The sequence below is a fragment of the Bombus pascuorum genome, chromosome 1 (genome assembly GCF_905332965.1).
Source record: "Bombus pascuorum chromosome 1, iyBomPasc1.1, whole genome shotgun sequence".
Taxonomy (NCBI): domain Eukaryota; kingdom Metazoa; phylum Arthropoda; class Insecta; order Hymenoptera; family Apidae; genus Bombus; species Bombus pascuorum.
The window spans coordinates 12,446,268-12,463,259 of NC_083488.1; the positions used below are offsets into that span (position 1 = coordinate 12,446,268).

The following is a 16,992-nucleotide window of genomic DNA, read 5'->3' on the forward strand; positions in this document are numbered from 1 at the left end:
TAATGGAGGGGCTCTTGACTCTCGACATTAACCGTAAACCGACCGACGAAACGATCGTTCCCGGACCTTGGAAGATACTTGCAAGGATTTCCAGTCGACAAACTGACTGAGATCTCTGGTGCTCGACGGCTTCCACTCCACGTCGACGAGAATCTGTTCATACGCTCACGGTTTAATCAAGTTTAGATGGGTTAGGTGCGTAAGACGCGGCGCGAGCAGGGTTAAGAGTAAGTAGGTTACAGTTACGAGGAGAACTTACCTTCACGACGTGGTGTTTGTGATCAATGTTTGGCATCCTTAGAACGCGACACCAAAGCAGCGTGTCTTGTCCCTTGGGTAAACGAACCTGCAAAGTAATTTAAAGATGCTTGGTTAAACGGGCGTAATTCTTTGCGTTAGCTGTTCAGGTGCATCGAAACGAGGAAACTTTTCCACCCTATAAAAATAAACCGACTTCGCGTTTATTTCAGAGTTCGAAGGATTTCCAGGTTACATAATACAGTCACTTTGCAATTTTAATCAACTTTATTACAGCAGTTTGCGGCTATATATAGGAGAAACGGTCGCAAACATACAACGATTTATGCATGATATGGGTACGAAAAGGGTAGAAACGAATCGAGATTGAATAAGGGTATAGAAGTGGATGCTGTTAGCCGTACACGCACGAGTTAATGCTTCCTCAAAACTTCTCAAATGTTAACGCTCTGTACAGGTTGGTCACCACATAATACGACTGGGAATTCATCCGACGCTGCACGAAACTGCATGGTACTGTATAGATCTGTCTATACCCGTTAATGGAGGAACGTGGTATTTAGCGCGGTACATGCTTGCTATCGCCGGACTGCCAGCCTCCAAATTGTTTTTCTAATTGCAACTATCTTTGACCGAGTTTCCTCCAACAATTCGCGTGACAAAGATAATCCAGAGAAACGATTTTCGGAATCAGAGCCGTGTTCACCGGCGAAACGAGCGAAACTACTGCTGTTTTAAACGATCGTGTACAAATGAAATAGTTTCTCAAACTACCGTCATCTCGTTTCCCTTTTACTCCAAAAAAAAACTGAACATTTTCACACCGATGATAATTAAACTAGATATTAAGCCTCCTAATTTAACTCAACGAGTTGAATATTATTGAAAATATTATACAACTATTTAAACTATTCTAACAGAGAAAGAAAGTCAAGATGTCGTTTGAATAGTTAAACTGCAGGTCAAAAGGATTCCTCTGGAGGCACATATATTAACGTCGAGACGTCTGATACCTGGCGTGAATCTTCAGGTGTTGCCGCAGACCGTTTGTCAGCAAAGGAACGCACAAAGGCGTATTGAGTAAATTTAATCTACGGTAAGAGATCGAAAGAAAGAATAAGAGAACGAACCAAAGGATTCCTTACCACCGTGATTACGAGGCGTTTTAAACGATCGAAGAAAAGTTGTCGATGCGCCGATCGAGATTGGATTTATGCCGAAAAAGATCTCGCAATATATAAAGAAAGAACGGGAGGGTTCAGATGGAGTAGGAAACGAAGGTTGAGGCTTGAGTTGCAGCCGCGGGGTATGTGTGCGATTCTGAAGAGAAAATTGCGATTCTTTTTTCGCGGCTGTGCTGTTCGACCGCCTTGAGCTTGAGCCACGCCGCCGTAGGGTTCTCCCACGCGCTTCTGCGAAATTATCGATGTCAAGATTACCGAGAAGGACGACTGCGTTTATTGTTTTGCGGTCGAATATGCTGAACGGCCTCAGGGTTCGGTCAAGATTTCGGTCCAGCGAGCTGTGTTTACGATTCCTCGGGCTTCTGGCTGCATTTCCTACAGAATATCTTCCTTTGGCCAATCAGATTTCTCTCTCTCTCTCTCTCTCTCATTCCCTTTTCGTAAAAAAGCTGATGTTGCTGTTGCACGCAGTATGAGAGCCGATACATGCGAGGGATGCTTGCAGAATCACTTTATCACACGAAAACTGGACATAAACTTTTATGTTCGTCTGAGTGTAATCTGGATAAATAAGAATCGACAGAAATGGATGTTGACCTCGTACAAGGAATTCTTCCAAATATGTACGTGGAACGTCGATGCGTTCCGGAATAGATACTCTATACGTATGTTACGGTAGACACGCTAGTCAGAGATAGATAGCGCCGAGATCAAGAGAAATTTTAGATATACCTGAAACTTGGTTTTAACGGTCCAAAAAATAGAGGTATCTATTTCTAACCGTATCTCTATCTTACATCTATAAATTGTGAAACAATTAAATCTAGAATAGACTGATTTGTGAAACTGTTGAAATACTCATCGCAAACTTTTATACATATATATATTAGTGTATTATTAACGCTTTACAAACATTTTGAAACTTCTCTGGTATTGTATCGAGACACGAGTGTCATTATTATATTGGTAAAATTTGAAACCATTGTGATTATATTTGTTAGAAAACCGTGAACTATCGAACTGGAAATAAACTGTGCTCTTTTCATTTATCGCTGAATTCTATTTGAATGACACTCATAACGCATACACGCGCACGTTTTAGTAACTTCCATAAACGAAACACTAAATTGTCAAAGCAGTACACAAGCTCAGGCTATGAATTCAACGCAAATAGACGTCATCGCGAGAGCGATTCACGACACGCCTCACCCTTGGCCGCTTTTTCCTTCGTTGCGTGGATTCTTGGAAAGAGAAGAGACGATAATTATCCTGCGGGTATGTTGGGTTTCGCGCACTATGCGTTCAAATGGATGACTTCTTTTGAAGGACAGCCCATGTAAAAACGCGTTTTATGTTACTCGGCCGACGTGCTCGCATAAGCATTTCATATTTCGCCCTTTCCTGTTTCTCATCGCGGCGCCAACTTTTTACTCTTGGTCGGTTGCTCCTATAAATAACTAATAACGCGTCGCGATCCCTTTTCGAAATCAGATCTGATAGGGTCGAGCGAAGCGCGAGAAAAATTAGACGTGTGAAAGAAGCCCGTTGAAAAGCGTATGAAGGAAAAAAAACAGAAGATATACAGGAAACGTGTCTGTTACGAGAGATGTAACAGCGATTCAACGGGGGAGCTTCGTCAGAACTCTCTGAATAACTATATTGAGAATGAAGAATGATGGCGTATCCTTTCACGAGGCACATTTACCAAGACTATGATTGATGACGAACATCGCTAATGAACTTCATAGTTCATGGAAACTTCTGTGTTTCTTGCAAACATCAACTACAATTTCCCAGTTGAGCAATGAAACGAAAACTTCATCCACGCGATTCTATCAACACAATAGCGGATTAGGCGAAAAGTCGAAATTATCTATGCGTCAGAAAGATGGTATGCAAACGATGTTTGGGAGAGAGCGTGCGAAAATAAAAACGAGACTATATAAATTTACGAGGCAACAGGGGTGACGATGAGGCGCGAAACGGCATCCGCCTGAGGCGAATTTGGCGCTCTCTCGTTGGTGAAGTTTCCCTTTCGATTCGTCCCGAGAATGGCCGGCGAAAAAAGTATCACTGCCGGTCTTGGAAAAGGGAGAATGAATGCAAACCCGTCCTAACAAGTTGGCCCTCGCTCTCTTTGTGTCCACAGACATTCATATTCATCTCGTCGCGATACAAAAGTTATTCAACTGGCGAGGAACTTCCGCGTACGTAGTTAGCGAGGAACAAGTAGCATTCGTATAAGAAAGAAGTAAGAAACGGAGAGAGACGAGGCGCGGTGGTCGTAAGATAAACGACGCTCTGGCAACTTTAATGTCGCCGCTATCCGGCCGTCTCCAACTGTGAGAGAAACAGAGACGAACAGACGGCTCTTCTCTTCGTGACAATTAAAACCGCTATCGCGTTACGAAAGTTTTGGCGATGCGAGAATGCGTGTCGACTAATCAGGCATCGCTAGGATTAAGAAGTTTGAGAACGAGGCGCGTTACCGTAGCAAAGTATCGTAACTCATGGAGAAATTGTAGGTATAAGATGGAATAACAAAAAGGAAGAGCGACGGAGAATATCCTGAAGAACGGTGAATTATTTCTCGCAGATACTAAACAGAATTAAATAGTTGATGACATACGGGGCTGACCATGGTAATTTATAGTAGTGTTCTGTAATTCTGGGCGATTCAACTGGGTCGAGGAAACTTGGAAATTGTACGAAGCCTTCTCGACTGAATTCGGTGAGGCATCGTGCTGCGTGATACCAAATATGCGTACAAAACTTCGTTCCTGCATGATTTACATTAGCACAATCATTTGTGCTGTTAACTTGTCGCACTTGTAGGCTATTACCATATTCAAAAGCCTGCATAACATTTGAAATTTTACACTTTAGACCGGTTTCACGTGAAGATACGCGTATCGTGATACACGTGTCACGAGCTGCGTATCGTGTGAATGTCGCCCTTTGGTTTAATGTCTCATCTATCGCCTTCATATCGTTGACAAGAACACGAAATGAGTATCGCGATACTGCGTCGCCTGAGAATTGTCGTGTTATCGCTTCCATTAATGTACATATATATTCAGTATGTATCATATGCGCATCGCGATACACGTATATCCGTGTGAGACCGTTCTTACTATTATCACGATCTTTCATTGTAGCGTTTAGCGAGATGTACGTAATTGTATAATTCGAACTGTGCTCATTGCATCCCTCTGTTACAATTAAAGTAAAAGCAATCAAATCAGTACTACAAACAATTTCATATCAGAGGGATATCGAAGTAAAAACAAAAAGGAGAAAGGGGATCGTTCGATTTGCTGGGCGAACGAGTAATTCCTTTCCAGCTGGGAGACGCGGTAATTTGTTTCAGCTGATGAGCACCGAAACACCCCAGTTTCGCGATCCTGTTGGATACAAATTGTAAACAGAGCTGATGAAATTAGAGTCGTTCGGTTTCAACCAGCCACCTACCCCTCCCTCGTAATTCCAATTTATTATTTCGTTCCCGGCTTTTCCTGATAATGCAAGCCGTTTCCGTTCGTTTCCATTACCAGATTCGTTGACACACGTCGTTCGATTGAATCGCGCAAAAATATCGAAAGTGCCATTTATCGGTAAAATCAGATACGATGCATTTCGCGAGGAACCTCGACGGTAGAAATTTCACAAGATACGACGAAAACGGAACGAAAGAGGGAGAGACAAAAAGAGAGAATAGAAAGGACGTTCTCTGAAATTCCCGATTTTTCACCGATCGAACTGCCAATGCGAAAAGACACTGAAGCGTAAGCTGACTGATAACTTCGACATCTCTCCTTCGCTATATTTGCACATCGTCCATGCACCAATCACGTCATGTTTACGACTTCATTCACGTTGAAACTCGTCGTAGTTCCTCTTAGACTGCCGCCAAGAGTGCTCTCGAATTCTGGCATCGATAATAGAGTACTCGAGTATTTTTCATCTTCATTATTCACGCGAATGATCGATCTCTGCTCGTCGACGACGCGGAATAGGCGCCACGTAAATCCATACTAAACCATCCCTTCCTTCTCTCTGTCGGTATAAACTATAAGCAAAAGCTCGGCAGCCCGTGGAATTAGCATTGTCCGATCCCAGTGATAGCGTCGACCCGTAATCTATGACCCGGCGACGCTAATGAACGAATAGTTTTTGCCGGATGTGACCCGGTTAAGATTTATGCCATCATAAATTCGGCGCACAATGCTCCGCGGCTTGCATCCGATAAAAATCCACTCGTACCAGGCTGAACGTTAAACGCGTTCGAACATTCATCTCACGCGCAACCCGAGCCACCCACGCTTCGCTTTCTCTTTCTCTCTTTCTTTCTCTCTCTCTCTCTCTCTCTATTTTACTCGCTGGTTCGCTGGCTCACCTTTTCGAATAACAACGTCCGCACACGCCAACATGAGTCCTCGCGTTCGCGAAACAGAAGCGTGACTGAATCGACCGCGAGAATACCACGACTCGAACAACGAAACAAAAGAGACTGACCGCCTTCAAGCAACGAACAAGAACGAATAATGGTCCCTTGGATATGAACAGATCGCGGACCAAATTAGCGACCATTCCTTAAAATTCTGCTAGAAGTTTATCCGCTTTGACATATAGGAATTTTAGAGTTTATGAAACTTAAGAATTTTTTATCGCACGAATTTCCACGATTAATCTACACGTGAAATTTGAAAGAAAGTTTTAGTCAAAGATATGGACACTTGAAATTGAATGATAAACTTTGGTCTTTATTAATATTGCCATCGTCTAGCGTGAAGATTCACACGAACGCTCGTTACCGAGGTATTAGACGAGCAGCCGTCTCCCGTGCAATTTCCTTGAAAAGTTTTCACCGCATTCCCCGTTCAATTACAATCAAATTTTAATAACCACGGTCACGATGAATGTGTCTAATAACTTCAAAGACATTATCGAAGTTCGATGGAACCGTGTCAGAGGGAGAATCTGGCGACGAATCGGAACAGAGCCGCGATTCATTTCGTCCGACACACTTCTCTCTCGGAAAGTAAACTCAGCCACGGAAGCTTCCGGAAAAGTAGCTTCCACGGAGATCGAGTTTAATATGATATCGTTGACACTACGTTCCAGCCCGTAATTAAAACTCTTTAATCGCCTTTTCCGGGAAACTCTTCGCCGTACCGATGAATATTAAGCTCGTTCTCTCTTGTTACGTGTTACGCGCGAATACGTCGGATGCCGAATCGAGCCAACTGTTCCTTGAATAATTGGATAAACAACAGAGAGAGAGAGAGAGAGAGAGAGAGAAAGAGAGAGAGAGACGATCGTTCGAATATATCTTCGTAAAACCATCTTGAACGAGTTCACGCGTATAACATACACGTCACGCGAAACTTTTATCGATACACACTGCGCGAAGCATTCGTTTTCATCTTTACCCTACACCTTTAATCTCACTGTTAACAACCAAAATCCAGCGAGCACCTATCCATTACATTATTACCACCTACGCCGGTCTCTCTATTATTATGCATACGTAAGACGCGTTGCATCGCACCGTATCCTCCCTTCACGCAGTATAATCATATTATGGTATATCCGCCACGCAATGGCTCGTATTACACCATAATTTTCCGCCCACGTGATTCCGCGCGTTGGTTTCGCACATCATCGGCCCGTCGTTCGGCGGTCGTTCGTGGAACGCGGTACCACACGTTCTACATTACATAAGGATAAAATACATTCGTGGCTTCAGTAATCGATCGTCTGGGTGCCACCATGGGACGTGGATAAATGATTCGATACCAACCTGCTGGTTCAATATGTCCCACGTTTGAAGCTGCGGCTCGGCTTCTTGGTTGCGCGAGGTTGGCTTCGGTTGCGCGTCCCTTTGCACCAGATAAAGCGGCCTCGATCCTCGGATGGCGTCATGATCCGGCAAAACTCCAGCAGCAGACACCGGTTCCTCCACATGATATTGCCAAACCACTTGCATCGTGTCGTTCTGGAACACAAAGGAAAATGATTGCCGAAGTTCGAGTGGAATCGAGTCTCGGATCGAAAGTTGGATCGAATCGAGTCGAGTCGAGTCGAGTCGAGTTTGGCCGGCAAGGGCCTCGGCCGAAGGCTCGGTCCTTCATTTTTGTTATCGAAAAATATCGATAAGGACGGCTTACGGAGGCACAAAGGCCCGTCTTTTATACCTGGCTTGCTATAAAAGTCGAAGACTTCGAGTTACCAGAGGAACGAGAAGGATAAAGCAGGGTAAGGGAGGTGGTTGGATCGGGGTGAGGGTGGAAACTCTCTTCGTGCTTTCACGTTCAAATTCCACAGGCATATTCTCAGAGTCTCTCTTCAGGCGGAGGACGGAGCACTCGACCGAGAATTTTTAATTTAACCCTTTTTATTTCGCAATATCCCCCTGTCAGGCGAATCGCATATTGCAGTTTCGACAACATCGCCCGAAAGAGGAAAAAGCGTTCCCATGTACGTCGCGTTAACCTGTGTCCTATTATAGAAGACTATCCCCGTTGCTTTTAGGCTAAGCTTCCTCCCCCGTCTGCGTCCGTATCACCGCCACCCCTTGCCGCTCTTCGCCATCGTTCACCAGTTTTACCCATTATTTTTCGTCCGACTAAAATAAAACCGACGTAAGTTGATTAGTGAATGTCGGTAATAGAGTTGCCAGTAGCACGGAATCGAATAGATCGAGTTTCGAGAAGGGGTCACGATTCACAACTCACGACCACGCCTGCCGCAAACGATATTTCCCTTCGAATCGCTCGCGTGGAATTTATCGCGATTCGATTATATCGACGGAATTAGATAGGCACGCATAGACCATCGTTGATACTCACCACCTTTTCTTCGCGATCCCTCGAAATCAACACGCCTTCCCCCATCCACGAATAACCAAATTACCAAGTTATCGGAGTGAAATTAATTAATCCGTCGACTATTCGATTGCTCGCTCCCTTCAAATGCTCTTCCGTTGCATGCAAGAGAATCGATCGGTAGAAAAGTCGAATCGTCCATTGTACGGCGCTGTCATTTCCATTGAACAGCCAGGCTAATTGCGTTTGTCAATAAATATGTTTCGATAATCCGGCTAGTTAGTTTCACAAACAGATTTCGAAATAAGGATGGTTGACCGATTTCGTTTGAAATTCACCTCTCTCTAGAGAGACGGACCGAAGCAACGTTATCTTCCTGAAAACCTTGTATTTACCTGGCTGCTGGCACAACTCCAAGCACAAAATAGTGTATGCTTGGTGTTGCACGGCCACCAGCGAAATTAGTAGCCAGCCGCATTCGTTTTGCCCTTTTCGATTAAATTGTGTATGAAATCTGCGCGTGCACTCGTGGCGTCTCTTGATCACGACTAACGCAAATTTGAAGCACTCACCGTCAAGTTACAGTTTGACCCTTTTGTCGCGCTTACGGTACTCCTTGGTAAAATATATTATACTATACAGTATATATAGATAATTAAAGAATTTTATGTGCAAAATATATAACTCGTACTAGCGCTTCTGAAAAATTAATAGAGGAATTCAGATATTTCAGAACACGATAGCGAAATACAAGTATATAGGTCAATCACATATAAGGAAAATTTTATCCCAAATGGAAAGGTGATTTGCTTAATTCGGAAAGCTCGTGGATATGTCCCAAAATATATTCGCGATAAACTGATTACCGCTATAAATATAACGCTATAACGCTGCGATGTGCAAATGCAGAAAGAGCTACATTTTATTCAGAGCTTCCTAGAGAACGCGTGATTGAAGCTATTTGACAGATTCGTCGTTTAAGCGTGGTTGAAGGTTTAAATGTTACATCAAAGGATATATATTCATGCAGACGAGATGATCAGTCAAAGCCTTTTGAGGATCCTTTGTCGAATCATTCGACTCGAATGCAAGAGATCTGGCATGCAGATATTCACGCTTATAGCGAATACGAATTATCGAATATCAATCTGAATCATCATCGATACTGCTCTCGGTGGAACGAAATATAATGTACATCGAATGGAAGGTACTGTCAAAATATCGATAGACTATCTAGTTTCGACTATTTTAAATATCGTCCACGCAGTTTTATCGCAAAAAACTGCACCGCTTCACTGCGGGATTACTTAATCCAGCCTTTTTTCTGTTCGCGTTTAATAAATATGCCAACGAGCGTATCCGGTTTATTCACGTGACGTGGTCGAAATTTTCCCACGTGAACGCGAACCAAGCGAGCAATCAATCGGTAGCATTTTCATCTCCGAAAGTTTTACGTACGGGCATGCCTCGGGGATCAATTCCATTGCGCCGTGTGCACTGATAATCTGTGCCTGTGTCATGCTCCCGCATCGGGTGCACCCTTCGCAGAAGAAGGGTCACACGCGAGCCGAGGGTGTCCCTATGCTACGCGTGTCCCTTTCATGATACCGGCAATGGTATTCCTATCCACAGCCGATGGTGGTCGACCTCGAAACACGTATATCGATCCGTGTTATGAGCCAACGTGTGCTGGCCCTTGAACAATTTCGAACAATCACACTTGATTGAAGCATTGGCCAGATGCAGTCTCGTTAATGTTTCATTCGATCGAGGGACACCCTTATCAGCTGCTTCTAAACTAATTACAGCGGTGAGATTTGTCGCCTGGATACTCTTCTTTCATCGTTAATCTGTTTCTCGGGGCACATTGCACTCCGCTGATTAGTGTTTCATCACGTTACTGGCAATGAAATAATCTATATGATTATTTCATCCATGAATAATTTTCGATAAATTATATAAGTACTATTCTGGGTTCTAGAGTTTCGCGGTTTCGTCGCATCGGGTCTAATTAACTGAAACGTATTTGGTTGTCCGAAAAGTGTCTTTCTTTCGCCAACGTGTTTTTTACATCAGTGTACCTTCATACAAACGTGAAACCAAGTATGTGAAATGTCGCGGTGTTTATCTAAACAGAACAAAATGGATCGTACGTAATTCGACAGAATAATATAAAACATTGTACGAATATTATTTTCTCATAAAACGAAAGAAACTTTTCGGACAATCTAATAGATTGGATTCTAGTTGATTACTTAGGATTAATCTCATATTGGATTCTATATTTGTATATTCATATCTGTATATTTATTTATGATACACCGATAGTCTACCTTACAGAATCATTCCATAAAATTGCACAAAATTCTCTTGGTCTCAAACGACCCAGGTACTTAAACTGCTTAAACTACCCTAGATTCCAAAATTTCACGGGTCTATCACACGAAGCCCAATTGGCATTCCAGCGCGAACGATCGTCCCAAATGATCTCGTTATCGTTTCATAACGACGTATAAGATTAAATCGCACAGTCCTTAACGATAAAAGCGAGACGTGCACTGTCAGTGAAAAAAAAGGGGGAAAAAACTGGAAACACGAACGGTGATTCAGAGACGGACAACGGAATTACGCAGTCGTCGGAATCGAGTGACGCTGGATTCGCAGGCAGCTCACGCGTCGGCCATTCACGTTCTTCGATAATCGCCGCTTCGACTAGTGGCAGTGATCCAGCCCCGGGAATCATCGGGGCTTACACGTTTCTGCGCCTACGTTCATTCCAGCTCGAGACAATTGGGCGCCGTTTACCTGAATTGGATAGCCACGGTTAGGTGCAGAGCCACCTAGACGACCTACATCCAACGGAGAAGATCGAAAGATTCCGTTTGAGCGAAGAGATGGAAGGTCGATAGGAGGAAATGGGCATCGCGTGAGAAGCCCGGACGGAATCACGCGATCTGACGCTATCGGTCGAGCCCGGAAAGCCTCTTTGACGACGTCATACGCTTCTCTGCGCTGAATCTTTGTCTTTCTTTGTACGCCCAGTCGAAGGTTGCCTGATCATTAAGAAAATTAAATGTGTCGCGTGCTCAGAGACGATCTACGGAGGAGTGCTCTGCATTGAATCGACAACTCTCTCCAGGAACCTACGCTCTTTCTGGCCTTTCTTTGTGAAAACAGAAGGGAACAAAGATGGTGGGTGAATAGTTTCAGTTAACAGAAGTAAAATCGATGCCTAAAACTTTTGAACTTCTCGCGTAAGAAATTACGCGCGTCCTCTCCCGGTTTTCGAGTTCGCTGAATTCCGTTCGCAAGATCTCAAATTTTTCCAGGTAATATAGAGGGAGGAGAGATTGAACAGAATATAGAGGGAAACTTGACTATCGGGAAAAGTTAAAATCCGTTATGGTCGAAATTCATTTCGTTCTGGAGCGTTTCATTGGACGCGAGATTGGATCGAAGGATATAGTACTCTTTCGAACGGCACTGTCAATAGTCAACGGAGAGCAAGTTGGAGGTGAACGTTTCGGCTGGAACAACGGAAGATTAGGGGAGAAATGGGGAGCAATTCCGGTGGACAGGAAGCAAAGGAGAGGAAAGACTACGAGAATCCCCGGTTAAGTGGAAATATCTTTCCTTCGCTGGGAACGTTATTCTTCATTAAGAAACTTTGTTGTTCTTCGCTCTCGAAACGCGGAAATCTCTTTCTCTTTCCTCTCTTTCCCTCTCGCGACCCTTACTCCTTACCCTTATATCCCTGACCGTGCGTCTATCTTATGAGAACTCGTAGCTTGCGATTATCCTTTCCAATAGTCGTTGAAACCAGGAGACGAGATCCCATTTGGGAAGTTAAAGATGTCGCTTGGCGATGCGAGCAAATGGTGTCGCTCGATCCCTTCGAGAAGAGAATCGTATCATAAAAGATTTAGCCCTACGCTCGCCCCTAACATCATCGAATAGAGGAGCGCCGAGTCTGAGGATCGAGCGAAAATTGAAAATGACGTGGCCGCAGACAGGTCCGGTTTAATTGTATTTTTTAACGGCACGTCGTGAAACTTTCGATTTAATTGCTTAACGGTGTTACGAGAGAGGCGGGAAGTTCCAATATCTTCGTAACAATGAGCTGAAAGTCACAAAGGGCCTGGAAGTCGAGGCAATACGAGAGGAAAGAGATTAATCAGAAGTCCGAATACCGTAATGGATCGCGAGAACGAGCCTTTTGTCAAAGCGATTCGTCCCATTCCGCGTAAGTTCGTTTGTTTCCCTTTCTTCGGCCCTCCCTCTCCATTTTCCACCTCCTTTGCGCCGCTCCTCTCGAATTTAAAACCTTTCGCGATTAACCATTCGCCACAGCGTTTGGATGCAAGAAGGCGTGCACCGATTCTAACCTAGCACTGAAAGAGATGTTGGTCGCTTGCTCGAACGAACTACTACCTCTCGCTATTGCGAGAAGAAAGATTTTCCGAGACGGTTGTCGTAGACCGCCCTTAGAACGACTCGAAACTCAGAGAAAATCGAGGGAACAAGATAGGAACAACCTCGTTTTCCCTAACTGCGAACGCGCCTCTTTATGAAATTGCTCCTTCCTCGTATATTCGAATGGACATTTGAACGGAGAAAATATCCTAGCACTCATACAATATGGATCGAAATGTAGATTAAACGCATATCGTTCCCGAAACCAGGATAAAAGGATCGTTCCGCTCAGTGACTTACGTTTTGCGGGCCAAAAAGAGAAACTAGAGGTGTTTTAAAACTAAAGTGCTGGTTTTCATCGATATATCGTCAATAACGGCGAATCGTTTCACGGATCAACGGCTAGCGGTTGTTCACGTGGATAAGAATAGTTTGATCATCACCGCGACAAAACTTTGTCGGGTACAATAAAAGTATAGCGTCGCCTGAGAGCTTGCGTCACACGTGCAAAACGAAAGCACGGAAGATAGGATGGATGGGAAGAGAAAGGGAATAGGAAAGTTTTGGAAACGTCCGGCCACTTTACGGTCTCTCCGCGGAGTTTCGCGAAAGAAGAGAGGCGAGATCAACGCCCGAAGGACGGGCAGAACCGATGGAAAAGTAGGGACGAAGCGTAGCGCGGCTCCTTTTTCAGGCGTCGTTAATTGCTTCGAGTGCAAAAACCAAAGGTAGGATGAGAGACAGTAACGGTAAGGGGGGAGGGGGGAAGCTGATTATCGACGAGTAGAACTGTCTTTCTCCCTTTCCTCGTCCGCTGTCGAGTTTTCTTGCGCATCGCCACCCTCTTAGCGGCTCGACTCCGTTCAACGAGCCTTTCTCACCCCCTCCGCCGCCACCGTTGCCGAACGTGTTTGTAACTCCGATAGGGAAAACTAATATTGAACATTCCAAAGTGGAATGCAAAGGGTGGGACTGGGACGAGGTTGCGGGAGACGAGGATGAAGAACGAGGGAGAGGTTCGAGTCGAACTTGAAAGTTTTAAAAAGCAATTAAGGGCTTCAAACTTCCGACGCTTACTTCTCCCGCTACAAACCCATTCTTCTTTCTCAACCCTTATTTCTCTCGCGCCCATTTCCCATCACGATCGTCGTTTTCGTCCCTAGCAGCGTCTCGCTCGCCTTAACTACCCTCTCCTTCTCTTTGCCACCCTTTATCGGCCGTGTCGTTCCAAAGCTGGTCCATTATCCCGATCGCGAGTAGAAACCGGATTCTTTCGTTATTTGCACGAATTTTCAACCGACGAATGTCGCTCGCGTTTACCGAGAAGCCGTGGCAAAGTTGAAGGAAGCCTACCAGAATTTACGTTGCTACTGGCTAATTCGGAAAACAGCGTTAATTGCTGTTAGTTCCTTATTTAGCGGGTTTCCCTGTCCGCAGCCCTAGATCAAATGACCCAGTTCGGAGTTCATTTCAACCAGTCGCGTTACCTCACGAATTTTTTATCACGAACAAACTTTGCCATGCACCGACTTCCGGTATATTGCCGGTAACTCTGACTTCAGATGGTTTTACTTGTTCAAATGTCGAAATTCCGGCGACACAATGATAAATTTACAAGTAGAAAAATAGAGAACACTTCCATGAATTATGATCAGCACTGGTGAATGTGCATTTATTGAAAATTTAAATAAGGAAACGTCTCTATTATGCAAAAATATGCAAAATGTCTAGACTACTCACTGTAATATTTTCGGGAACGAAACAAATTCCTATTTAGGATTTCTTATAATTTGTTTATCTTAAAATTTACATAGCGATATATATATATATATATATGAGACCGGAATCTTACTAAGTATTTATATTATTGCAAAAAATGTCATGCACTTCCATATACATTTTCAGATTGATTTCAAATTTTACAAAATCCCGAATGTTTTATATAACACATACAATACATATATAATCGTTTTTTTTACGATTAGTATTCAAATTCTTTCGTGAGACTCTGTATAAATATCCACAATCTATCAGAAATTGAGGATTTTCTGAGGATTTCAAATTTCCCTGTTGGAACATCGGTTTCTCGCAATCTTTCTGGGAACGTAAGTGGCTGCGTCTCAAACTTTCAGACTAAATCTTCTAACTAATCACTTATATAACAATTTGCCCCAGGAATCGATTCACTTTTCAACCGATAGAGATCCTCAAAGCGGCGTTACGTAATGTGCGTAAATATCGCAAGAGCCCCAGGCTTCTTCGTTTCTCTGGATGGGCAGATCTCGCGGCCGTTTCGACTGGAACGCGATATGCATATCGTTGGCGCAGTCAGTCATCTGTAACACGGTCCCATTGAAAGTGTCGCTGCCACAGTTACAAGCTAGCACGTCTACATCGATTAGATTCGAATTCACATTGGAACGCTACGCGTATATCCGACACCTGCAGCTCGAATCTCTCGCTGGCGGGGATAATCGAATTTCCCTGTAAATTTTTCCATCGGCCCTCGAATAGACTGCAGTTATTACGGGTATGCACGGCTTTTTTCTCTCTTCCTTTCCTCCCATGCAATTTTTTCGCAGAACATAAATAAACGGATTTAGAAGAGTTGCGTTGGTAATAAATTTGTTTCGCTTCGGAGATCTCGAAATTGATTAATGTAACGTTTTTCGTCGTAAATTTCGTTTCTGTTTTATCTATTTTTTACTAATTTCGCATTCTACCTTGAATTCGGCAGCGACGCGAATAAATCGTATGGAAATAAAAAATAATAAATATTCTGGCGAAACATACTTCGAAGTTAAGGGAATGTTTCTTACACGTGTAAATGATCGTGATGGCACGAATCGTGACGAAACGAAGGCACGCCCCCGCATCGGATCATGGACACGGGACGATAGTTTCCCTCTATCTTTTTTCTCTCTTGTTTCGAGCCACGGCCAGCGTCTAGCCTTCGCCGGTGCTACGAAATATCCTTCATAGCGCCGGCTGATAATTTTAGAATCGCGTGATTAAAGTTTTCGCGATTAAAGTTGCCCGGCCGCGGCCGTGAATAATGAGTTTAAAGCGTGTACCGAGAGGCGAGGCAAAGACACACGAACCACGAAGCGTTCGGGTTCCTGTATTATTTTCTATGCTATTCGCTGCGTTGTTGGTAAAACAAATTGAATTTTAAATGATGCCCGGTCCCGGTGTGATAAAATTTTATAAACCCGGCGGGGATCGATCGTCGCCATTATAAATATTTCGCGTCGTAATTAGGCCGCGAGCGATACTCGCGCGACACGCGATCACGCGCTCGAAATTCCGATGAATTCTCGATGCATAGGATTAGCCCGGCCAGTTCTCGGTGAAACTAACGTAGATGGAGAGAGAAGAACCCTGTGCTCGTTGTTTGTCTTCGTCCTATCCACAGTTTGGGAAACAAAGGGACAATTTTCCAGTGTTCGAACGAGGGCGAAACTCCGTTTCGCAAACTGATCCAACATAATTCATGAGGAAACATTGATTGGTCCCGCTTGTATACCGTCGGGTCAACGCCGGAAAAGAGACAGTTGCACTAACAAGATTCCATCGCTTCGACCCCAGAATGGAACGGCGCATCATCAGTGTATACCTTTCCTCATCAGTTCGATGTCGGCGAGCTAACATGGATGAATACGTGGCCATCGGGATACCTGAATACGATCCTACTATGTACTCAGTCATTAATGAGTAAACTTGACCGAAAGTTTCGGTATATTCCGTTAAGATCCAAGCGAAATAGATCAAGACGTCGCGTTTGTATGTTGCGTTCTCATCGAGGAAACCGATCGTGATAGCTGTAAGTACCTGCACGTTTGAGACTCGATATCTCGCCGATTAAGCGATCTACTAACCTTATGATCGTGATACATCGACATTCTGTTATTTCAGCAAATAGCTGAAACATAGATTCAATTTACCGTGGACTAAGGCAGTATCGATGGGATCAATAAGAGTAATTTTCTTTCATCAATGTCTATGAGTTCATGGCTCTGCGCGGAGAATTGCTCTACCAATTCGTACCTTCGTGAAAAGAACCAACAATTACGATCAGTCTTGGTATCGATCCGCCGCTGCTGTTCTACCATGGATTAAAAAGTTCCAAGCTATTCTGGCTAAAGGAAACGAACGACGATCGATGAAATCGAAACGACTTAAAACCAGCAATCTCGACTTTCGACGTTGATATCCGGAGCGAGGAATTATGTCAAGTAGTTTTGTTTACCCGGCGAATAAGAGCAAGTATCCGAAATTGCAGCTCGCCAGCTAGCCAGCGGCGGACTAAC

General features: G+C 44.0%; 1 protein-coding gene across 1 annotated transcript in view; it reads right to left on the reverse strand.

Annotated features, from left to right (window-relative positions):
- LOC132905178 (MOXD1 homolog 2) overlaps positions 1 to 16,992 on the reverse strand; it is a 172,693-nt gene that overhangs the window by 9,555 nt on the left and 146,146 nt on the right. The window contains exons 4-5 of the mRNA XM_060956209.1: positions 7,246 to 7,440; positions 260 to 346 (exon numbers count right to left, since the gene is read on the reverse strand). Of these exons, the coding sequence (XP_060812192.1) occupies positions 260 to 346; positions 7,246 to 7,440 (282 nt within the window). The remainder of the gene's footprint in view (positions 1 to 259; positions 347 to 7,245; positions 7,441 to 16,992) is intronic.